This window comes from Myodes glareolus, chromosome 25, assembly GCF_982192425.1.
Source record: "Myodes glareolus chromosome 25, mMyoGla1.1, whole genome shotgun sequence".
Taxonomy (NCBI): domain Eukaryota; kingdom Metazoa; phylum Chordata; class Mammalia; order Rodentia; family Cricetidae; genus Myodes; species Myodes glareolus.
The window spans coordinates 39027719-39052486 of NC_142050.1; the positions used below are offsets into that span (position 1 = coordinate 39027719).

Below are 24768 nucleotides of genomic sequence, written 5' to 3' on the forward strand. Positions count from 1 at the left end.
TCAGAAAGCGTTCTTTGCTCTCTCTCCCTCCCTGCCTCTTCTCACTCTCTCTCCCCTAGATGCAGTAGGATCAGCAGCTTCAGCCTTCTGCTGCTTTCACTACTGTGCCGTGAGGGATTGTAACTTGAGCCAGAATAAATCCCTTTCCCCTTAAGTTGCTTTCATTGGGGTATTTTATCACAGCAATAAGAGAAGAATTTAAGACACTACCTTCCGAGCAGATACAACCATGACCACTTTCCTGGTTCCTCCAGTTTTTAATTTTACTGTTGGGATTCAGCCAACATTTTCTTGCCTGCTAGGTAAACACTCTACCAACTGAGCTACATCTTGAGTCCCATTTCCTTCCCCTCTTTGCCAGCATTTCTAGTGCTGCAACCTTTTAATATAGTTCCTCATGTTGTGGTGATCCCAACCATACAATTATATCATTGCTACTTCATTATTGTAATTTTATTGCTGTTATGAATTGTTATGTAAATATCTGATATTCCAGATATCTGATATGTGACCCTCAAAGGAAACTTGACCCACAGGTAGAGACATACTGCCATAGGATGACATTATTAATCCAATATATTCTGAAAATCCTATTTTTTTTTTCTGTCGTTGATGCTGTTGGGACACGTTTAGTTATTTTGAGTGACAAAAGACTTGAGGTTTGCAATTTTGTAGCAGAAGATTCCTTTTGTTTCTGACAATTTTAGATCTGAGGACTTTACAGAAAGCAAAAAGGAATAAATGATTCAGATGCACTTGATGCTACCGTGTTCATTAGTGTTTGCTATAAATTCTCGGATGCTTTTTCACTTCTTTTCCCAGGTTGTTGGACGGCCATTCTTGCCTTCCTACTGGAGCCTTGGTTTCCAGCTCAGCCGCAGGGATTACGGTGGCACTGAGGAGTTGCGAGAGGTTATAGAACGAAACCGGAAAGCTGGTATCCCTTATGTAAGTAGAGGCTTTTCTTATCATGGTTTAGATACAATTTTATTTCTTCCTTTTCCCTTGCATTCTATTTAATTAAGGGTGCAATTAAGAAGGAAAAACAGAATGATAGATCGACAGAGGCACAAACAGCCAGAGAAATTAATATACTGAATTGTTCATATGCCCATGCAAGGGCAGAGTTTATAGAGCCAAAGGACTTGAATTTTAGTCTTATCTTTTCATATCTCTGTGACATGTTGAGTTAGTTAATTAACAGGATATTGTGGTTTCTATCTTTAAAAAGTAAAAATTTTACACTTACCCTCGGGGGTGGGGGTTGAGAAAATACCTTACATAAAGCATCTAGCCCTGAGCGTGAACACTGTCAGACTGAGCTGCAATTTTATGAGTGAAATCAACACATAGTGATGAGGTCAGCAAGAGCTGAAGATGATAATAATGATTTACAGTAAACTAACGCCACAGCAACCTGGCAGAACTCCTTCCAGATTAACTCTGGAGCTCCCTAGTTGCACACTATTTATGATGCTCAAAGTTCTCCAGCAAATCAAAAGATAACTCCAAGTGTCTAATCGCTGATAAACTCCTCACATGGTCAATAGAGCTGTCAAAAGAGTTCCCTAAGGATAAATTCTTTAGGGGTTTGGAACTTCAATTGAGACATATATCTATGTGGTTAGCATTTGCTGGAAAACTGTGTGGGTGAAAATGACTCTGGTCTGGTCTTAGAGAATCCAAGAGGGCAGACACAGAAACCAAATTTTCTTAAGGAGAAATATTCCCACCATGTTGTTTGGTACTGAGGGAAAATTGATAGGATTTAACTTTACTTTCTCTGTGTAACAGAGTGTTTCTCTGAAAACACTCAGTTCCAGGAAGAAATAGACCCATATTTTGCCTTCCTGTATCATTTTAGAAAAACTTTCTCAGTTGTGGCTGGCTATTTTATGGGTGAGGAAATGTGTGGTTTCACTTTTCCAGGATTGTACTACCAATCAAAAGGGCCATTTTTTTGTTTTGTTTTGTTTTGTTTTGGTTTAGTTCTTGTTTTTGCTTTGTTTTGTTTTGTTTTTTGAGATGGAGTAGTTCCTCTGTGTAATAGTCCTGACTGTCCCAAAACACAGTCTGTAGACCAGGCTGGTCTTGCACCCACTGAGATCTGCCTGCCTCTGCCTCCCGCCCCAAGTGCTGGGATTAAAGGCGTGTGCCACCACCACCTGGCTAGAAAGGCCATTCTGTAGAAATCATTCTTGTGACTCTACTTGTAGTATTCTTTGTGGTCTGACCTCCACTGCTTCTGCTGGTGTTGCAAAAGCAAATGAATTCTTCTTTCCTGATTAGAAGGTCCCCTCTCTGTGGATATGTGTGGCACCTAGGACCTAAGTGACTTCTAGGGATCAGAGCAGATGCTACCACAATTGGGCAGCAAGCCTCAAGCCACATTAAGAACATATGTGAGACATTTGTATGATCATGGGATACATGAAAGATTGGAAAAAGAAAAACTATTCAGAGTGAAGTACCTATACCCAAGTCCTAGTCAGCTTTTAACTCTGCATTCAAGTGACTGGGAAATGACCTTTAACCTCTTTATATTTCAGTCTCATTGAGAATAGCATCCTGTCCTCACATGTTGATATGCAAACACACAAACAATGCACATAAGAGAATTTGGTTTGTTAAATTTCTTAATCTCTTTGTCACCTAACATTATCCATTTTTCCAGCAGTTTAGCAGAGTAAGAGACCCCTTTCTCCTCGTATCAGCTTATATTTTGACTTGATGTTTGAGAGCCAGAGTGTTTGTGGTTATAAGTTCCCTCACATGCCCATTCAAACACGCACTTGATGAATACGTGCTATATAGCCAGCACCCAAATCCTCAAATTACAGGGATAAACAAGATATACTTCCTCTCCTAAGTTCCTCAAGGTTCTTCATGACATCATTCTGTCCGGATGGGCACCCAGAGCTACAGTCAGAGCAGACGCATTGTTCACAGAGAGCTGATTTATTTCTAGGAGCCAGACAAGTTTGGGGAATCCCAGGACTGTGATGCTATATGACTTCTATTGTTAGGAACTAAAGTTGAGAACTTTCCAGTCAGCAAGGTGACTGTTTCCTAGGTTCTAACTGCCTTGGGCTGTCTTTCAGGATGTGCAATACTCAGACATAGACTACATGGACGGAAAAAAAGATTTCACGATCGATGAACAGACTTACCCCAATCTTCCAGATTTGGCTATGGACCTCCATGATAATGGGCAGAAATATGTAATTATTCTGGTATGTTCAAACACTTAGCTTGGTGCCTCATTTTTGCTTTCAAGTTGCAAAAGACACTTATCAGAATGACATTTATGCCCTGCTTGTTTACTAGAACCCTGGCATCTTCAAGAACCTTACCTATGAGGCCTACAGGAATGGAAGCCAGAGCAGAGTGTGGATCATGAGCTCCAGCGGCTTTGCGGTTGGGGAGGTAATTTCTCAAGAAACTCAAAATTGAAGTAGTTTGAGCAAAGTTTATACTTTTTATATGAAGATAGGTGAAGATCAAGTTCTAATATTGATAACTTTTATGACTTTAGTAGTTTTATTCTATTTTAAACTATTAGATAAAATAATAAAGTTTTTAAAATTCTAGGAGATATGAAAAGCTATCTCAGACCCACTAACATTTCAGATAATAGAAAGCAAATATGCCTTGGTAGAAAAATCCCTTTAAGTCTGACTGCCTCTCAATGTCTCTTCCCTGAGATGTCAAATTCAGCTTCAGTATTGTAGCAAGATGCTTGTGATGAATGTAGAATCCAGTTCAGACAATACATTTCTGAATTTACACAAAACTCATAGCTAAAGCCCGGGCTGAACTCCGTGGTATCAGTTTAAGGAACTGGAATAAATGACCAAAGAGCTGATTTTCAGAACAGCAATTCTTGTAAGACTACGTACTTTCAGAGGATTCACGTCACTAACCTTTAATTCCAGTTATACACAAAGTTAGCCCAGGTAACTGAGTTGTGTGAAATTCATAACAGTTGGTACATAATTTCAGAAACCCATGTCATAGTGTAATATTTATAGTTCCTGGGCTGTTCACTTTCCAAAACTCTCTTTTTGGTGTTTAAATCCTGTCCTTCACTCCACTCACTCAGTTTACTTCCTTGACTTTGTTCACTTGAATAACTTTTCCTTTGCATTGCTCTTAATTCTCTATGAAGCTACACAAAGTCTTCGTCCAATCCAAACCTTTGCTTTCACTGTTAGACATGAATCTCTAAGGCACCAGATAGACTCATTTTCATGCAATAATAGAGATCAAAGGCCACCATCAAATACAAATGGTGGTTGCTTAAAAGTTATCCCCAATTGGGTGGGTCATTTCAGTAGGGTGGGGTGTTTAGTTGGGCTTCAATGAGGAATTTTTATAATTAAAACAATTATTACTTGACTGCTTCAATTGACCAGTGAATAAGGTGAATCACTTGTTCTAGGGCATTAGATAACTGTAGCAGAAGCAAACTGTGGGGTGTTGCAAATAAATTGGGTTATGGTGGAGTAAGCTTGGCCTCTCTTATGATGCTGTTGGGATTCTGTTGCAAAACCTTGAGATGTGAAAATTGCCTCCATTATTACTTAATGTCCATCAACTAAAACAAAGGATCAATAGCCTAACACGTTTAAAAAGGAAAATTTAAGTTTTTTTTGATTGTTTGACTTTTTGTTATTTATTATTATTATTTTATTATTATTTGGTTTTGGTTTTTTGAGACAGGGTTTCTTTGTGACCTGGCTATCCTGGAACTCATTCTGTAGACCAGGCTAGTCTGCAACCCACAGAAATCAGTCTGTCTTCCCCTCCTGAGAGCTGGCATTAAAGGCTTGCACCACCACAGTCATCTAATTTTAAGCTTTTATCTTCTGTAGTAAGAATTGTTTGCATTTTATAATCGCTCTCATTAAAGCTGTTGGATGTCAAAACAAAACAAATATACATGAATATGGAAAATTGATTTGTAAGGAAGAGAGGGGCTTGATGGATTGGGAAGAAGATGGGGGAGGGGAGGAACCAAGAGTAATTAATTAGAATGCGTTGATTACGTGTCTGAAAATGTCAAAGAACCCCCCCCCTTTTTTAAAATTTTTGAGACTGGGTTTCTATGCGTAGCTCTGGCTGTCCTGGAACTTGCTCTGGAGACCAGGCTGGCCTCGAACTCACAGAGATCTTTCTGTCTCTGCCTCCCTGAGTACTGGGATTAAAGGAGTATTCCACCACTGCGCAGCAAAGAACATATTTTTTAAAAGAATTTTTTGCACTTTACTTAAATATAACCATTAAATTATACAAATATAAAATTATTCCAAATTCCCAATCTATAAAATTATAGAGAAAATCAGCAAGTATATTATAGTTCTGTTTATGTTTTTGTAAGCCAGATGTTTAATAATTTGGTTATCTATGTACCTTTGTGTGTTTGTGGAAGGCACCTAGACTTACAGTTCGATAGATGTAGAAAAGACAGAGACACAGCATTGCACACTTTCAATAGGAGTACAAGTAATATTATTTGAGCATTTATAAAACATTGTTTATATGATGAAATCAGCATATTACTTATAACAATTTTTCAAAACAGATTTATATAATCTTAACTTAACAATAGATTCAGCATGCATAGTCATTCTCTTAAAATATTTAACACTTGGGCGTTCCAGAATTTTATTTTAATTTTTAAAAGTTTTATTTTGGGGGAAATTTTGTATGGCTACATTTACATTGCTCAGCACTTCCTTTTCCAAACTCCAACTTCTCCTCTGTCCTCCTCAACTCATTCTCAAATTCATGGCCTCTTATTCTTTAGTATTGATATATGTATATTTCTATGTATGTATTCCCAAGGATTATGACTATAATCTTCTGAGCTTATCCAGTGTTTTTCTTATGTGCCTGTGTTTTGAGATGACCACTGGGACTGGATACCTATGAGGGGCATCATCACTGAGGAAGACTGATTCTTTCTCTATCAGCAACTGTTGATTGTCTGTAGCTTCATCTAGGAGTCGGCTCTCATGAAATTTCTCCCATCCACCTTGGCCTGCCGATTGGTGTTGTCATTGCACAAGTCTTGCTATGGCAGCCATGTTGTTGGTACTTCATGGGTACAGCTTCCTTGTTACATTCAGAAGACATTATCTCCCATCTGTTAACTGGACTTATAGACTGAAAATAGACATTTTTAGATAGAAAAGGGTATATCATGGGTTTTCATCTAATCAGTGGGCTTTTCTCCCTTTTTTCTTCCTTTGGATCCCTGCAAGTATTTTATTGCATGTTTGGATTTTCCTGACAGAAAGGCAAATCTGACTCTCAGTAATATGTAATCTGAGGTTTCTGGTAAAATGAAATAGCAGCGAGCAATTAATGACCAACTGAACTATCTCATATACCACTATCGCTTTGCACTTTGTTCTACAGAGTTATCCGGGAGAGTCAGTCTTTCCTGACTTTTCCAACCCAGCCTCTATTCCATGGTGGACCCAGCAGCTCAGTGAATTTTACAGCCGTCTGGAGTTTGATGGTGTGTGGATTGTAAGTTATTGTTCCAAATTTAAATATCCAATGGACGTGGACAAGACAAAATTTCTTATGGCTGTTACCCCTGATCCATAATAAAATATTTTGATTGACATACTGGCATATATAAATTTTTTGTTTCATGTCCAGTATACATCCAGGAAATTTGGCTCCAAAAATATCATGTTCTTATTCTACATTTGCCACCAACTGATTGTTCCATTTTGATAAAGTTCTTTGTTTTCTTAAGGAATTACTTTTTTTTATTAACTCTATTTCTACTTGCAAGATGGCCTCATTAAAGGCGATGATTGCTAGGAAATTTACTGCATTAGTTTATAAAAATCTACTCACTAAAAACAACTTAATGAAGGCTTTGTGGTTTCTGTTGTAAACAATTGAGGAGGTATCTTTGAAAACTTCTGCAAGATTAGACATTATTTTATTTTTAATTCATCTTAAAATATATTTGACCTCAATTGCATTCTTTTATTGTTCCCCAGTAGAATATAAAATAGAGAAAATTAAGAGAAAGAATATTACCCTGTCTTTAGCTTTTAAAATATGATGAAGCAGTAGCACCAGTCATAAAAATTTCATAATTTATAAGGCAAAGATCAACCTTTCAAATTATATATCTTAATTAGTAGATTAAATAAGTATATAAAATTAAAGTATGCTCAATACTACTTAGAACTGTAATACAACTTTGATACAATATAATCCAGATTTCTTATTTTTATAAAAATGATACAAAGGCCAAAAAGAGCTGGAGAAGCTGTTTAAAATGCTGAAAGCAACTAAGAGGAGACCTGGGTATTCTGCTTCTAGTTATAAGCACTTCCTGCCCAGCTAATTTTATATCAATACATTTTCCACTTTGTGCATTTTGTCTCTGAAGGAAATGGATGAACTCTCTACACTTCTTCAAGGTTCCAATGTCAAGTGCGATTCGAACAACTTGAACTACCCTCCTTTCACTCCCAGTAAGTGTTCCTGTTTGCCTGCCCTCCTGGAAACAGACACAGTCAAGTAACTTTAGTGCCAATCAACCTGGCCAGGAGCAATTAGCTTCCCAGCCCAATGAATCCCCAGACATCTGCAAGACTATATGGTACCTCCTGGCCACAACTGCCTTTTACTCCAAAGGGCAGCCTGCGGTGAAAGTGCTAATATGACACCCCTGCCCCACGTTCTCCCCAACTCCTCACTCAGTAGACCTTCCACAAGAGCTCTACTAGAGTCTTTCATTCAGCTCACTGCATCCATACAATTACTGGGAGAAATTTTAAGAGCTCTTAGGTACAAACTACATATCTACAAATCATATTATCTCTGTGTTTCCCTCCCTCTCCTTCCCATCTCTCCTTCCATCATCCTTTTTAGTAGCCATAGTTTAATGATGTTCTGTTCTTTTCTTTCTTTTTTTTTTCTTTGTGTGGATTGGTGTTTTGCCTGCTTGCATTTCTCTGTGAGGGTGTCAGATTCCCTGAAGTTGGAGTTACAGTTGTGAGCTGCCATGTGGGTACTGGGAAATGAACCCAGGTCCTCTGGAAGAACAGTCAGTGCTTCAATGCTCTTAACCACTGAACCGTTTCTCCAGCCCTAGCCATAGCTTAAAGCATCAGTGGTTCCATGTTTAATGGAGATTCGCATTAAAGTAGCTTCTTTTTAACTTTAAACCTTATGAGAATTTTACAATATTTCATGATAAGACTTTATTGAATTGAAGTAAATCTATAATATATTTTCTTCCTATCTCTCTCTCTCTTTTCTCATTAGTGATATAGGTTAAGCCTCAATTGCTCTTTCCATGTCTTATTTATTGCTCCTATTTCAAGTCAAGAGTGGTTTCCTTATCTCCTGAAGAATATGTGCATTTGCATGCCAATGACGTAGTGTGTTAGTCATCTTTGTTTTCCTTTTGTGACAAAATTCCCAGCAAAAACGGTTTCAACAGTTTCCGGAATGAAGGCGTCATCATTCCGGCTCACAGACAGGAGGACTATCATGCATCATGGCGGCTGTTCACATTGTAGCCCCTGTAGGAAAGCAGCGATGAACACTGCTACACATCAACCTCTCTATTCAGTTTGAGTTCTCAGGCCATAGGACGATACCACCCACCTTCAGATCTGCGCTCCTCAGTTAGACCTCCCTGGAAGAACAGACAACCCCTGAAGTGTGTCTCACAGATCTTGGATTCTAAACACAAAGTCCATAGCTATACTACTGCGAACACTCTGGATCTGGTCTGAATCCAGTCAAGTTGACTATTAGAGATAGCCATTGCTGATAGACAGTGTAGAGTAGACTATGGTATGGGGAGAAGGAAGCCCCAGGGTCTCGGTGTAGCAACGCTATCAAAGTGTGTACTTCATTCAAGTCATACTGTAGTGAGGTATGCGTAGCCTGAATCCAAGCTGAGGACCAAAGATACTGTTTCTTGCATTGTCTGGTTTTCCCACGACAAAGGTCTTTGGATCAAACTTCATAGGTGAAGGGAGAGATGGTAAAGAGGATTTGATGAGATGGAGTAGGGGGTCTTACTTGAGTTGCTTTTTTTTTTTTCGCCAGAATCTGACCTCATAGGCACACATCAAATTCAAGAGAAGTTTATCTTCACAAACAAACCCCTGAACATCTAGAACACTACTGAGTTGGTGGGCAGCCTCTAACAACTTTGTCCTGGTTGTCCACCCTTTATAGTCCACCCTTAGTCCTGAGACAAGGTTTAGTTGCTTCTCAGCTCCCCTCTGGCCACTGAAGGAGTGCTGAATTTCTTTGAGTTTGAACATTTTACCTTTTGCAAAATCTTCATGATCACCCAACTTCATTCTTCTCTACTGAGTCTGAGTTTCCTACCCCTATTATTGTTATTCTAGATCAATTGATCACTTTTGTTTCTTAATCTCTTAATATTCTTCTTCTTAAGTTTTTTGCTTTCTTGTCTTTCTGTGTAAAACCTCATTGCATCACTATTCGCTTGCTCTAACATACACCTCATTCCACCCTAGAGTCCTTTGCTTATTAACATGGGACCAGCCTTGTTCCCTCCCAACTGAGCCATTTTCATGATTTTATGGACACATAGTACATGTTACCATGACAATGCCACAAAGGCATCTACCTTTGTCCTTAGGAACATTTTAATATTCCACTCATAATTAACATAGTTGTGAATCTCACAAACTTTCAGAAACATAACTGTCCTTACAGCTTACCGGTAATTCAGTTAAATCTTCTGCTCCAAAGAGAATATGCTCCTATTTACATCATTCTTCCTTGAACATTGTGCATGTAGTCCTCTTAGATTAAGTGTACATATATAGACAGTGGGAGCTTTGTGTTTAATCTCAGATCCAATGCCCAGTGCTCCAATGTTCACTTGAGAGGGTTCCTCAGGTGCCTCCACTCGCTACCATTCTTGGTGAGCTCCAGAGAATCAATGGCTCATTCAGCTTAGTCCAGATGTAGGAAGCAGTAAATAGTAGCGTTTAAAATGAGGAAAGGGTTTTTCATCAAGTGGGGATTGGTGAAGATACAGTAATAAGGAGAAAAAGGATTGGATGTCTATTTTGTTGCAGTTGCTCAGCGGAGAATTGCCGAACTGATGAATGTTTTTTCTAGGTGTCCTGGATGGCTCACTGTTGGTAGGAACCCTCTGCATGGACACAGAATTTTACTCAGGCCTTCACTATGATGTCCACAGCATCTATGGATACACCATGTCAAGAGTCACAGATTTGTAAGATTTTGCTTGTCTACCTGGATTTGGGAAGGTGGACGGTGAAATGTGGGAGGTGACCAGTAGAGGGGATTCTCTTGCATAAATATGTTGTTCAAGTTTTTGTGTGGTTATAAGAATACAGAAACTGGCATACAGTAGTACTTAAGATGCACAAAGTTTGGTTTTTCTGTGTAAGTTTAATTTGGATTTGTTTCTGGCCAAGGCACATTACCATTTCAATGATAATCACAGGCAATAAAATATAAGGCAGTTGGGGCTCACATTTCTTCTCTTTTCTGGGAGAGAAGGAAGACAGGGAATGAGAAGAGGAAGCAGGGAGGGAATGAGAAAAGGCAGAAATGAGAAAAGACAAGAAAGATAATCGAGAACCAGTGTTCTTCTTGGTAGTTTTATTTCACTACCATGCAAGCATATGCATTTTCTGGACAAATATTCTTTCTTTCCTGGTCAGCCCAGTTCAATGGAAAGTCATGACAGTGTTGAAAGCCAGACAGATGGTGTCTGTCTCTCCCACCCTTCCTCTTCCTTTGTTCTCCCCTACCCCTGCTTCTCTTTTTTCTGTCTTCCTCCTTCATCCCTTCCTCCTCTCCTTTTCCTATCTTTCTTAAAAAAAAAATAAACCAAATAAACAAGACTCTGTTTCCTCGCGTCCACAATGACCGAACTGCAATGATGTTCCCATCAGTCCCTCTTTGATCTAATATGCCTTCCCTCCTGGACACTTGTGTCTACGAGTGAGGGTTGGGAGGGAGAGTGAGTGAGTCTCATGAGTCAGAATGGTGAGAAGGAAAAGGTTTTTGATTGCTTCACTGCCATTGTCTCTGTGTGATAAAAGTGATAAAGGTGATATAAAATCATAATTGGCTTGGTTAGAATGTTCCAAGAATTGTGGATAATAGTTAAAAAGTAACTGTGATTCAGTAATAACTAGGTGTCTTTATGACATGCCTTCGCTTGGGAAAGCAGGTTAAATTTCTAGAAAACAGTAAAGATAATGGACTTGGCCTTTGGACATGAGGTACTGTTATACTTAAAAAGTAAATGTTTGAGTCACTCTTAGTTACTTCTTCAGGCCTGCATTGTGCCTCCCGAAATTCAAAACTTTTCATTCAGTGAGGCCAGCACATCAGAACTAGAGGTGTGAATCTACTGAAGGCATAGCACAACCTTACTTGAAAGAACAGTCTGAGGGCAGCAGCCAGGAGGCTAGGCTGACAGAGGGAGCATCTTCTTAGAAACCATGAAATGATCATAAACAGGCCAGACTCAGACAAGGGAGGAAGAGAAATAGAAAGATCTCCAATAAGTTTTATTTCTCTCTAAACTGTCAAGAGGATGCACATTGTCTAGTCCATACTGCATAAATGCCTTCTCTCAACTATAACCTCTCAACTGCTTTCCTGATCCTGTTTTGGTTTCATTTCGTGTAGGCTCAACACATCTTCCTCTTATCTATGATTCATGGTGCAATAAAGATAATGAGGGTAAAGAGTCTTTTTGTCCTCACCAAGAAGTGGCTTGAACTTGAACCAGGATTATATTAGGCAGGGTTATAAGCCAGGCAATAAGGCCTGCATGAAAAGATGCAAGGGTAAAAAAAAAAAAAAAAAAAAAAAAAACTGTTAGAGTAGATGGGACCAGGATCCAACTCACTGTGATCTATGTATGGCATACATCGTCCTCCAAAAGAGTCAGACCAAAATCATATCCAACAAGATGTAGAATTCACAAAAGATGTAATCAGGAGTATAAGAGTCTGAAGTAATTTCTTTGGAGGCTGGAACTGATCTGTATTATCTTATACAGGATGTTAATCCTTACTCAGAAGTGGGAGGAAACTCTTAAAATGGCAGATTTGTTTGCAAACCTAGGTTTTGACACTCTGGTTTTGTTATTTTCTATTAGGATGAAAAACCCATTGCTGCATTTGGGATACACTGGGTTCTAAATGCTCACAGATCGCCTCACACACAACTGACTGAATTCTTTTTCAGGGCCCTGGGTACTGTCTTCTCACCCAAGAGGAACTTTATCTTATCACGTTCTACTTTTGCTGGGTCTGGCAAATTTGCTGCTCATTGGTTGGGAAACAATGCAGCCACCTGGGATGACCTCCGATGGTCCATCCCCAGCATCCTTGAGTTTAACTTATTTGGAATCCCCATGGTATGAGTTTAACTTATTTGGAATCCCCATGGTAGGCCTCATTCTCCACCTTGATTCTTTGTTATTCTTTTTTTAAAAGATTTATTTATTAATTATATATATAGTATTCTCAGTATTCTGTCTACATGTGTGTCTGCAAGCCAGAAGAGGGCACCAGATCTTATTACAGATGGTTGTGAGCCACCATGTGGTTGCTGAGAATTGAACTCAGGACCTTTGGAAGAGCAAGCGGTGCTCTTAACCACTGAGCCATCTCTCCAACCTCCATGTTATTCTTTTCATTACTATTTTTAAGGTGTTTGTAAAGATAAGGAACATGTCTTATTGTCGACGTTTTGGCAAAATCCATTTCTATGTCTGCTGCAAGATGGTTCTGAGGACAGAACGATATAAATGTTAACATTGATTTATCTTCCATACAGTCTCTGTAGGTAGGAAATAATTACTATGAATCAAATGTATGAGTATAAGAAAAGAAAATTCAGCCAGGAAAGCACCAGTAAACAGGAAAGTTGGAGACTGGGGACTGAATGATAAGAAATTGCCTTTGATACCAGCATCCTGTCTAGAAAGTTTGCTTAGTGTATCCTATAATGAGGATCCTCTTGTTTCTCTGGTTCTTGCTTTGAGAGTTTGGGGTCTTTTAAGTGTTAAATAATATCAGAAAGAGATTCTCTTTCCTTCTCTACATAAGAATATAGCGAATGATTTTGCCTTGCTAGTAACCACTTGTTTGCCTGTGTGCTAATTCTCCAGGTAGGGGCCAACATCTGTGGCTATAGAAACAATGTCACAGAGGAACTCTGCAGAAGATGGATGCAACTTGGAGCATTTTACCCGCTGTCCAGGAATCACAATGGCCCTGAGTACAGGGTGAGTTCCTCTAAGAGAAGAGTTCTTTTTTTAAAAAAAAATATTTGTTTATTTATTATATATACAGTATTCTGTCCACATGTACACCTGCAGGCCAGAAGGGGGCACCAGACCTCATTACAGATGGTTGTGAGCCACCGTGTGGTTGCTGGGAATTGAACTCAGGACCTTTGGAAGAGCTGGCAATGCTCTTTACCACTCAGCCATCTCTCCAGTCCAAGAGAAGAGTTTTTGAATGATATTCACTTGCTTTCAAAGAGGGATTATTGAAAATTCTGCATACTGGCCCTCACTCCTCATTCATGAAGCTAAATATTTATGAAGCTTTACCTTTAGAAGCTAAATCTTGAGTGACATCCCTAAAAGGCAGGGTATATGGATGGAAATGTAAGAAGGATGAATATTTATATATTGAATTGCTGTCAAGAACTCATTCACAAAGGTGAGAACATTTGGCACATCTTCTGTGCTGGTAGTGGGGCATGGGAGCTTATGCCTGTTAATTCCAGCACTCAGTAGACAGAGGTGAGAGGAGAGTTGCAAGTTCTAGGTCAGCCAGGCCTACATAAGAAGACCTGTCTCAAAACATACAAAGACACACATGTGGGACCCTGAATTCAATGCCTAGTACTACCAGCATCACCAACAAAAGCTATACTGCTTCAATCACTTATCAACATGTACAAGACAGGACACCAAGATATCAATTTTTATATTAATGTAAATTATTGACAAAACTATTATTATTATATCAATATATTATGATAATCTACATAATAAATCAATATAAATGTTAATATAATATGGTAAAGATTTCTTATACATAAGAGAAAGCAAGGAAGATTATCGAGGGTTAAGTCAGTGACCTAAAATGTTTTTTACCTGGTTATAACATCCTGTTTTTTATGAGTAGCTTGGGAGACCAGCCTTCTACTACTTCCCATAATTTTTCCAACCATTATCCTTTTTATCTAAAATAATATTTTTTGATGGGCAAGTCTACAGAAATAGTTCAAAGCCCTGCTTAAGGTATCTCTAATGCAACAGGAACAAATAACGTGATTTTCTCTTTATTTTAATAAAATAAGTTGCAATTGAAATGTTTCAAACTGAATGGCTTTGGTTTTAATAAACCCATTACAATGGCCTTGGAGATAACTAACGGGTAAAATGCTCATAGCACAAATGTAAAGAACAGCATTAGGACGACCAGAACCCTGGTAAAAGCTGGACAGGTGTGGCGGTGCCTGTGATTCCTGCATTCCGGAGGCAGAGGCAGGGATCTCCAAAACAGGCAGACTACATAGACTGTCTTAAATGGGGTTAGGGTTAGGGTTTGTTCTAGTACAGCAAAAGATCCTGCCTAATAAACAAATGTATCAAGGAAGACATTCAACATCAACTTTGGCTCTCCATACTCATATTCAAACAAGGATGTGCATATGTATGTGTGTGTGTGTGTACACATATGTATGTGTGTACATGTGTGTCTCTGTGTGTATGTTTCTAGTTTTATGTTAACTTGACATAAGATAGAGAGTTTTTGGAAGATGAGCCTCAATTGGCTGGTGTGTGGGAAAGGCTATGGTGTATTTCTTGGTTGATGATTTATATAGGAGGACCCAGACCACTATGGGCACTACTACCCATAGGCTGCTGGTCCAGGACTCTGTGAGAAGCGAGGCTGAGTAAGTCATGAGGAGACAATAGGGGGTACTCTTCTCTGGTCTTTGCATCAGTTCCTGCAAGTTTCTTGATTTGAGTTCCTGTCTTTATTTCCTTTGATGACTGACTGTGGCATGGATGTGTAAGCAAAATAAACCCTCTTCTCCACAAGTTGCTTATGGTCATAGTGTTTTACCATGACAATTAAAAACCTTAATATAAGCAAAGGGGGGGGTGTCAAGATCGTAAGGAGTAAACTCACAGAGACTTCTGAACTAAGCTTCCGGGAGCTCATAGACTCTGAGCCAACTAGGGAGTCCTCATGGGACAAACCCAGGCGTTATGTATATGGGTGACAGTCGTGTAGCTTGGTCTTTTGTGGTGTTCCAAGCAGTGGGATCAGGACCTGTCCCTGATACATGTGCTGGCTCTTTGGAACCTATTCCCTGTGGTGGAATGCTTTGCCCAGCTTTGATGCAAGGGGAATGAGCTTGGTCCTGCCCCAACTTGATATGCCATGCTTTGTTGACTCCCACGGGAGGCCTTTCTCCTTCTGAATGGAAATGGAGGAGGAGTGGAAGGGGTAGGGATAGAAGAGAGGTGGAAGGAAAGGAGAGAGGGAAAGCTGTGGTTGGTATATAAAATAAATAAATAAAATTTAAAAATCCTAATTTAGACAATATATTTGCACACAGGAGAACACGGATATACACATGCATATGCCAAAAATAAAAAGCAGCTCATTTGAGTATGTTCACGATCATTTTGGTTCAGGCTCTTGACTTTGTACAATGACACGTCTCTTCTGGCGGGAGATGCAGAGTCAATTCTTCAAAGTATTTTATTCTTGGGTTCCTTTGTTCATTTGTGTTCTGGAGAAAAAACCTATTTCTGAAGATCTAAGCAGGATTTGGGGCATGGAAAGTAGGTGGCGTTCACAAAATATGGCCTGTCATGACTCATAAAGATAAGATCACTCAACTCTCCCAAGTGACTAGGGTAAGGATCTAGTAATCTCCTAAACTAGCCCTTTCCAATGGAATTATAACAAGAACTATGCATGCCCTTTTAAATTTAAATTTGGACACTTAACATGTATTTTGTGTGGCTCAATATATACCTAGCATTATCATTTAACTAGTGTTCAGCATAAGGGGTTAGTGGTTGAGTTACTTATATCTTGTTACAAGTCTTCAAAACTCAGCCTGTAGTTTCAGCACACTTCAATTTATGTGTTAAAGTTGTAGAAGTTGATATAAATATAATCCCATAAAACAGTGAAATATCTAAAGGACATGATGCTTGACATTGATTCGGCCTCACGATTTGCACTTAAGTTAATCGTCAGCCAATTAGGGAGAAATGGGTTCTTCAGGCTTGCAAAACACAGCCTAGGGTCTCAAACACCACAACACCCACCACAGTTCTTCATTTTCTCAGCTGGAAGCCAGATGATGGAGGCCGAAGAATACTATTTTCTTCTGGGTTTGGCCCCAGTATTTTCATGAACTCTACATTAGGGTCATAGCGCGACTGTATTTGGGAAAGACTTGGGCCTCCTATAAAGAAAAATAGAGGAATAGATTCACATAATTTTCTCCAACCTTCTGTTTCTATCATGTGATACAGGATGAGAAATGTGATAGATGCATCTTTCAGATCTTCTGAACAACAAAGAGAGTGAGCAGAGGGAGTGTTACTGCTGAGAGCAAATGTCACCTCTAGTTTCTAGGAAAATTAGACTTTGAGGCTGAAAGGTTCTTTGTTTGTTCTTTGAAAAAATCTGCTAAAAATCTGTCCTTATTATCTTTCTAAATGTTGTGTTAATCTACTAAGGAAGATACAAAGGCCATTGTCTTTTTGGATGTAGAAAATGAAGCTAACTATAATGGTTAAAATAGTTACAGAGGCAACTACACACACACATACACACACACACACACACACACACACACACACACATAAAAACCCAAAAAACAAAGAAACCCAAACAAATGAACAAAAAAACTTAAGAAATTTCAAATTCACAAGATTTCAGAGGAAAAGTAAAATCGGAATGTAGATCATAGTTAGGCAATGCAAAATAGGTAAATGGATTTTTAAAGATTGTAAAACTAAATTTAGGTGAAATAATTATTCTTATTATCTCCTAAGTGAAATATAAACTATTTCAAAAGTATATTGGTGTGTCACTGAGGGAAGTAGATGCCTTTTGGCCCCTTTATGGCCACTGAAACCCATGTGATATCTTCTTGTCACTCGGGACTTCCTCTAGCGTGCACTGAGAAGAACCCGTCAAGTGAAAACTGCCTCTTGCTTACATGTCTACATTGGGAAAGTCACGCAATCTTTGGTGTTTTTCCAGCCATAAAACAAGGGAGGAAGATCAAGATCAATTGAGTTCTGAAAGTATTCCATCCCTCTCCAGAGTGGAGAACATGACTGTGTTCATCTGGGTAAATGTTTTATCACTATAGAAATATTCACTAATTGCTTCCATTTCCTTCTAGGACCAGGACCCTGCTGCCTTTGGCCTTGACTCTGAGCTATTGAAATCCTCAAGATATTATCTGATCGCCCGTTATACCTTATTACCTTATCTCTACACCCTCTTCTATCGTGCTCACACACTCGGGGAGACAGTAGCAAGGCCCCTCGTCCATGAGTGAGTTTCTAGGCCAAGGCCTCCCATCCAGATCATCAATTCCCTTTACCTCCCTGGTGTAACAAGGTCCATTAAGACATGTGATGTGTTGCTGTCTCCTCTTGGAAACTGCCCTCACTCCACTGTGGGTGTATTCTGTTTTCTAGGTTCTATCAAGACCCAGCCACATGGGATGTGCATGAGCAGTTCTTGTGGGGGCCTGGACTCCTTATCACGCCTGTATTATATGAAGTATGTTTGTAATTTGAATAATGGAATAAGATATTATAGTTCTTCTTGCAGTTTGAAGACTGAATAATCTAAATGCCGAGTATATATAATTATACTTAAGTCTAAATGTAAATCTAAATGAGGGCAAGCATGAATGTTTGGAAAATAAGAACTCTTGGTTCCAATGATGTATCAACTAAAATAGTTTCTATATAAAAACTGCCATTTAAACTGTGTTCTTAGGCATTGTGAGCATGCACTAACATGGTTTTGAATGTCTTAGTGTGTGCAGGGTGGTGCATGTGCACAGAGTATCTATCTATATAGCCTCTTCTCCGGGAGGGGGATGGGAAGACAGAATAGGTGTGTAAAGAGTAAGGAGGGACAGTGGAATACAGGAAGGAACAATTATAGCCAAGAGTAAGAAGTAAGGTGTAGGGGAAGGACTGGTATCATACTGATCATCTTGTTAAACAAAATACTGCTAACATAGAAATCAAAAAACAGAGAGAACTAACAAAGCAATGGCTGATAGAGCTGGTACTGTCTCAGCTACGTCTGACTTTGCTCAACAAGTGGTTTTTCTCTCCTGTGGATGTGGTTGGCTTAGTCTACTCTGAACTAATGATGGCATAACTCTAAAAATAAAACTTTCTACTTTTAGAAAATGCATGAGCACAGAGGCAAAATGAATTCAATGTCTAGGTACAGCTTGGTTTTGGATAAACTATTTGGCCTTTCTGGTTCCTGTGCCTTCCCTGGTATAACAGGGTGATCTCAAATGGCTCTTTGGATTATTCAGACATCCAGGGGCAATGCTGTGGAACTATTCTCTAACTATAAGGAGGTATGTGTGCTAATGTTGCTTACTGATTTTATTTCTTTAGGGAGTGGACCACATAAAAGCCTATATCCCAGATGCCATCTGGTATGACATTGACACAGTAAGTAAAGTGGCCTTTATGATTTCAGAGACCTTTAAAGACAATTCTAACACAAAAGTCTTAGGAGTTCATGGTGATTATTTCACAAGGCTTTACAATGAGTTGATTGTGGGTGTGTTTTGAGGCATCTTAGTCCATTCAGGATGGTATGATATAAAACTTCACACTGCATAATTTATAAACAACAGAACTTTATTGTCCACAGTTCTTGGATATTACAAAGTCCAAGATCAAGGTTTTCTCAACTTTGTCAGTGGAAGCTTCTCACCAAGTTGTTGTAACTCAGCCAATTGTCCAGAGGAATCTTCCCTTAATAGTATCACATACACAATTATGTTCCAACATATAAACTTTAGAGGGACATTAGCATTCATACCACAGCAGAAGAAATTTCAATAACTGCAGTGGGTGTGCAGAATCTCACTGACTCAATCATTTTAATCTGATTGCCATGCTGATAATTAGGACTAGTCATTTCATTGACTGTTGTCTGTGGAGGCAGAGAATTCGAACTCAACGCAATCACAGTGAGTCAGTCGACTTTACGGTACTATAACAAAGATCCGAGACAACAAGGAAGGAGAAAGGGACTCTATGTTTTCTCTTTCAATTTCAGAACTTCTAGTCCTGGGTTCTATTGCACTGGACTGGTGGCAGGCTCTTTTTGTGAAAGCAGGAGAGGAACAAAACCACTCTTAAAAAACAAACAAACAAACAAAAAACAAAAACAAAGGAACAAACAAAATACCTTCATGGCTACAATGTGACAGAGAGTAAAAGGAAGTCACCAGGGTCTTACAATTTGATTGAGAGCAAATTTCTAAGGGCTTAAAAGCTCACGCTAAATCCCACCCCTTGAAGTTTCCACCAGCCCCCAACATTACTGAGTCAGACGACGGCACTTTCACATAAGACTGTGGGGACATCCAAGATACAAACTATAACACACAGTATGGTGAGAGGTAATAAGACAGGAGGCTGGTGTCTCAGCCCTGCTCTCTACTACCCACATATCTTGGAGAAATAGCCTCAATTTGGATGTCCCCATCTTCTTGTCTCTAAAGTGAGGACTGAACGAAAGGATCCCTAGGGTCCTTCCTACCTGAAGTCCTCTGTCTGGTCTGTTTTCCTTTTGTTGATTAGGAACTGGCTATCGAATGGAGGAAACAATTTGTAGACATGCCATTACCAGGTGACAAGATAGGGCTTCACCTTCGAGGCGGCTACATATTTCCCATCCAGACACCAAACACCACCACAGAGACAAGGTAAGACGCAATGCCTTCCTACTACTTATGCTGATGCTCAGTGGGGCTTCTTGAGGGAGGGCAAGCAAGGACCAAACGCAGAAGGGCCGAATGAACACAGCTAGTGTGGGCAATCTTCCCCTCACTTCAAGGTCTCAGGATTGTCTTCAGAGGGGTAAATACAGTCTCACGTTCCTTCTCAGTTTCGCAGTTCTTCGATTTGGATTAATTCAGATTATAGGAATAGTCAAAATAATCTTCATGAGGGTTTCCCTAGGGACAGAAATTATCTTAATGTGCATTCCCCAAAGCATGAGAAAAATTTAGTAGGGGGCAAAGGTCAACCTGAGTAGGAGTTTCAGGGCTCAGATTCTGGAGAATTTGAGTTCAGATTCTGGCCTGACAACACCCTACACGTGTTAACCTTAGAGAACATCTCTGTGTTCATGCTTGCTATTCATGAACTGGTGGAGACGAGGGCCTGCTCTTTCAGCACCCTTGTGAGGGGTGAATGAATTACTGCAAAATGACAGGATCTGGAGCACACTCAGAAGAAGGCTTGTCATGAAGTCCAGTAAACACTGTTAAAATGATCACAGACCTAGTCTTCAGGAACCACCTTCCCCTGCCATTGTTCCTACATTATTTCTTTTCCACACCCTGCCACCTTCCCATACCTGTGTTTCCACAAAATGCTAATATCTACTCAGTTTTTGGAGTGGACTCTGAAGGATCCATCCCTATGCATCAAGGGGTGGACTCCTCAAGGGGCAGATTCGTCGAGATTCAATCAAGGAGGAAATTCATCTGTTTCTGCTTTTCTTTCATTGTTTGAAACTTGGAATTGCTCTCCTCAGCCGGAAGAATCCCTTGGGACTCATTGTTGCCTTGGACCATAAGCGAGAAGCAAAGGGCCAGTTGTACTGGGATGATGGTGTGTCTAAAGGTAAGCTTTCCAATGGAGTCATAGTGGCGGTTCTTAATGAAAATCACTGTCAAGGGCTTCCCAATAAGGCACCAACCCTATTATCACTATTGCATGTTTTAGTATCTTAGGAAATTTCAATTGCTTCGAAAATTAAAACTCATTCTGGAAGTTCCATTAACCAGATAGAATGAATTGAAATCAACTTCACAGATAGACCTTTCTGTGTTATTGACATTTCCAGTGAAATAAATAGTATTGCATTTGGTTTCATAATTCTTTTCTGCATACTGTCATTAACAGCAAGCGATACCTTCTTGTTAATAGCTTAGCAAGGCATTGCTTCAGTTACCACTGGAAAAGACATATCCAGTGTAGGTCTTGGGTTTTTTGCTGTAAGATTTGATATGACTAAAACACAGGAGCTTTAAGACTGAATGGAATTCGAATTTATTAATATTTGATACCCATTATTGCTCTGCATGGAAGGCACATAGAGATGAATGTGGCATAAACACTGACCTTGACAAACTCATGGGATAACATGATGGAGAACCATAATGAAAATCAAAGTATTTTAAGTGCTTACAGGTGGAGCCACAGAGTATCATGTGACTTCGGAGAAAGTAGTCCGCTAAGGTTCTATATAGATTAAAAAAAAAAACCCACAGGTTTTTGAATGAGTAGAGCTATGTGCAGAAAAATTTTCAATGAGGAGGATGCAATTCCACAGCTCCATTGTTTCCCATAGTAACCAGCACATACATATCTACCCATCTCTTTCAGACACAGTGTTAGAAAAGAAGTACGTTCTGTATGATTTCTCTGTTACATCTGTAAGTACTGTTTTCAAGAAACATAAATTTCACGTTTCTTATTGTGATTATGTTTTGAGGTTTTAGTGTTCTACGTATGCTTTTATTTCTCTGAAATTCATGCCTACATCTAAAATTAGTGCATGCTTTATTATGTAAGAAGCATCTGAACTGCTTTGCAGAGTGACTGTGTATTTTACAATTCTACCAACAATATTTAAGTGTATAATTATTTGCTTTCGAGGCTGTCAGAGTTTTTTTTAACCTTTTGGATTCTTTGTGACTTTAACTTGCTTTATGATTTCTCCAATGAACAACTGTTTTTAAAATATTCGCGTATTTTTCTCTGCCTTTTTCATACTATCTTGGGCGAAATATCACTTCTTTGTCCATGTTCTCGTTAGGATGGCTTTTGGCATTGGTTACCAGCTCAACTGTAATGATTTTTAAATGTCTGTGATACCTAACCTTCATTTACTATGTTTGCAAATACTTTCTTCCATATGTAGTTTTGTCTTCCTCCTAAAGACTTCCGCAAAACAAATATTTAAATTTGAGTATACCTAATTATCTTTATTTTCTCTACTTGGATCATGCTTTTTGATGTTCTCTAAGGACTCTTTGTGGGGCCTTAGAACTTTAGTGTTTGTTTGAAGCTTTATTATCTATATCTAATTCTATGATCTATAATGGACTAACAAGTCTATATACTAGACTTAGGTCAAAGTTCACCTTTTTGCCTGTGTAGTTCCAGGTTTTCCAGTACCTTTGTTAAAACAGCTCCCTTCCCCACACTATTGCTTTGGAAATCCTATTAAATACCACTAGAGCCTATTAGTTTGGAGGGAACTGCATTGTTTGGACTTACTAAAATGAGCCTCTCTCCCTCAGAATCTAGTCCCACTGACTTCTGGGCTGTTTCTAAAAATAAGTCATTTAATTTATCTATGCTTTATTATCTTCAGCTGAAATAAATGGAAATTGCAACCTCACAACTTGCTGAGTTATCCAAATGGGATAATATAGGCAAGATACTTAAGCATAGTGTCTGGCATATATTAAACATTCATAAAATTTAGCTTTCGTTATTAATACTAAAATAAAAATTAAAACTAATTCTGTCCCTTTTATGTGTGTATGATGTTTATGTATTGTGTGGGTTTTGTGTTTGCTTGGATCTCTTTCTTTACTTTGTAACTACTTAAACACTCTGTAAGTCATGGTAATACTTTGAGTAACAGAATCAGAAAAGAGGCAGTTAACCAAAGGAAGAGAGCGTTGACGTCTGGGACAACACCTATCCTAGGTGTGGTCATTGATCAGCTAAAAGAAAACAGAGAATAAGGAGACAACTTGGATCAGATTGTGTATACCCAATCTCTAAATCTCTTTCCCCTCCCCAGAACCGCTTACAGGCAAAAATTATAAACAACAATTACGTGGATCCCAATGACCTCATGTTTACAGACATCAGAATCTGGGGGATGGACAAAGAGCCAAGTAATCTTAACGTCTTATTTAATGGCAATACCGCCCCCATTTCAAGCTACAGCTACATTCCTTCAACAAAGGTGAGAGATCGTTCCATCTTCAGGACTCTGATTGAAAGCCCTGGCCTGAGATTCTGACAGCTCTCCTTTTCCTGCCTTCATGAGTTTGGATAGTCACAGAGACAGTTTTCCTTTCGAGATAGCACCACAGCGTTGAGAGGATGCAGGAGAAATGTGTGAACTCAGGTGTGAATCTTTTCTCTTGCTGGCATTAGGACACTAAAGAAGACAAGAGTCGGTGTGTATCCTAACAGAAGATCTTTTCTGCTAATTCAAAACTGGACAAGATAGTCTTAGATGGAATAGCAAAACTGAGGATCAATAAATTTTCCTGGTTCTGGGGAGTATTAACAGTTTATCCTTTGTTAAAGTTGGAACTACACTGGACACAGAGTCGGTGTTTTTCTTTGTGGCTATTGCTCTAAGCGATTTTTGTAGTGTCACCTAAAAACAAAGTGGGAGAAAACAAAAGCTGTCCTCTGATCACTGGGTGACTCCCTCACACCTGATAAACTCAAACAGAGCCTTTGAGTTATCGGCTCACTCTCTTAAGGCCTGAGAGGTTCACTGTTCCCTAGGTAAACTGTTTTCCACCAGAAAATACATGTAGCACAGTGTAAAAGGAGCAGCAGGCTGCTTCCCGCCTCCCGTTCGGCTAGCTTTACCCGAAATAATTACACAGAAACTGTATTCTTTTAAACACTGCCTGGCCCATTATCTGTAGCCTCTTATTGGCTAACTCTCACATCTTGATTAACCCATTTCTATTAATGTGTGTAGCACCACGAGGTGGTGGCTTACCAGGAAGGATCTTAACCTGTGTCCATCTTGGAGAGAAGAGCTATAGCGTCTGCCTCACTGCCTTCTTCCTCCCAGCATTCTGTTCTGTCTTCCCCGCCTACCTATATTCTGACCTATCAGGCCAAGCAGTTTTTTTTATTAATTAACCAATAAGAGTAACACATAGACCAATGACCCTCCTCTATCAGCACAGGATAGGAACAGAACTTCTAAACCGAATGGGTTGCCGATCCTGGCTACTCTGTCCCATTGTGAGATCTTAGGCCTGCTATTACATCTGTACTGTGGGGACAACCATAGTATTCATAGCACTGGGTCAATTTATAGAACTAAAGTGCACATAATGTCTAAGATGACTGTCACAGTGCTTGGCTCATATGCATGCTCAGTAAAACTGATCTGTTGATTACTGGCATCATTAGTTACTTTGATAAACACCATACTGAAAGGATAATAAGCCTAAAACTGACAGACACATGTTGACCCACACTCCTTAACATGGCTAAATTGCTCCACATTCCATACTTTTTTACAATGGCCCCAAAATGTCAGGCATCAAAGAAGTTTCAAGTATTCTTAGGTGATACTGGAGAAAAAGCTAGATCCTGACTTCCCAGTGATCAGCCAAAGACAT

General features: G+C 39.2%; 1 protein-coding gene across 4 annotated transcripts in view; it reads left to right on the forward strand.

The window, feature by feature from the left end:
* The window catches only part of Mgam2 (maltase-glucoamylase 2 (putative)), an 84458-nt gene that overhangs the window by 22314 nt on the left and 37376 nt on the right, over positions 1-24768 (forward strand). For all 4 annotated transcript variants that reach the window (XM_087901708.1, XM_087901709.1, XM_087901710.1 and 1 more), the window contains exons 10-24: positions 823-948; positions 3102-3233; positions 3328-3426; positions 6424-6537; positions 7424-7508; positions 10153-10270; positions 12268-12439; positions 13196-13312; positions 17488-17642; positions 17789-17873; positions 18740-18796; positions 19940-20064; positions 20901-20989; positions 21755-21804; positions 23187-23354. In XM_087901708.1, the coding sequence (XP_087757834.1) occupies positions 823-948; positions 3102-3233; positions 3328-3426; positions 6424-6537; positions 7424-7508; positions 10153-10270; positions 12268-12439; positions 13196-13312; positions 17488-17642; positions 17789-17873; positions 18740-18796; positions 19940-20064; positions 20901-20989; positions 21755-21804; positions 23187-23354 (1692 nt within the window). The remainder of the gene's footprint in view (positions 1-822; positions 949-3101; positions 3234-3327; positions 3427-6423; positions 6538-7423; positions 7509-10152; positions 10271-12267; positions 12440-13195; positions 13313-17487; positions 17643-17788; positions 17874-18739; positions 18797-19939; positions 20065-20900; positions 20990-21754; positions 21805-23186; positions 23355-24768) is intronic.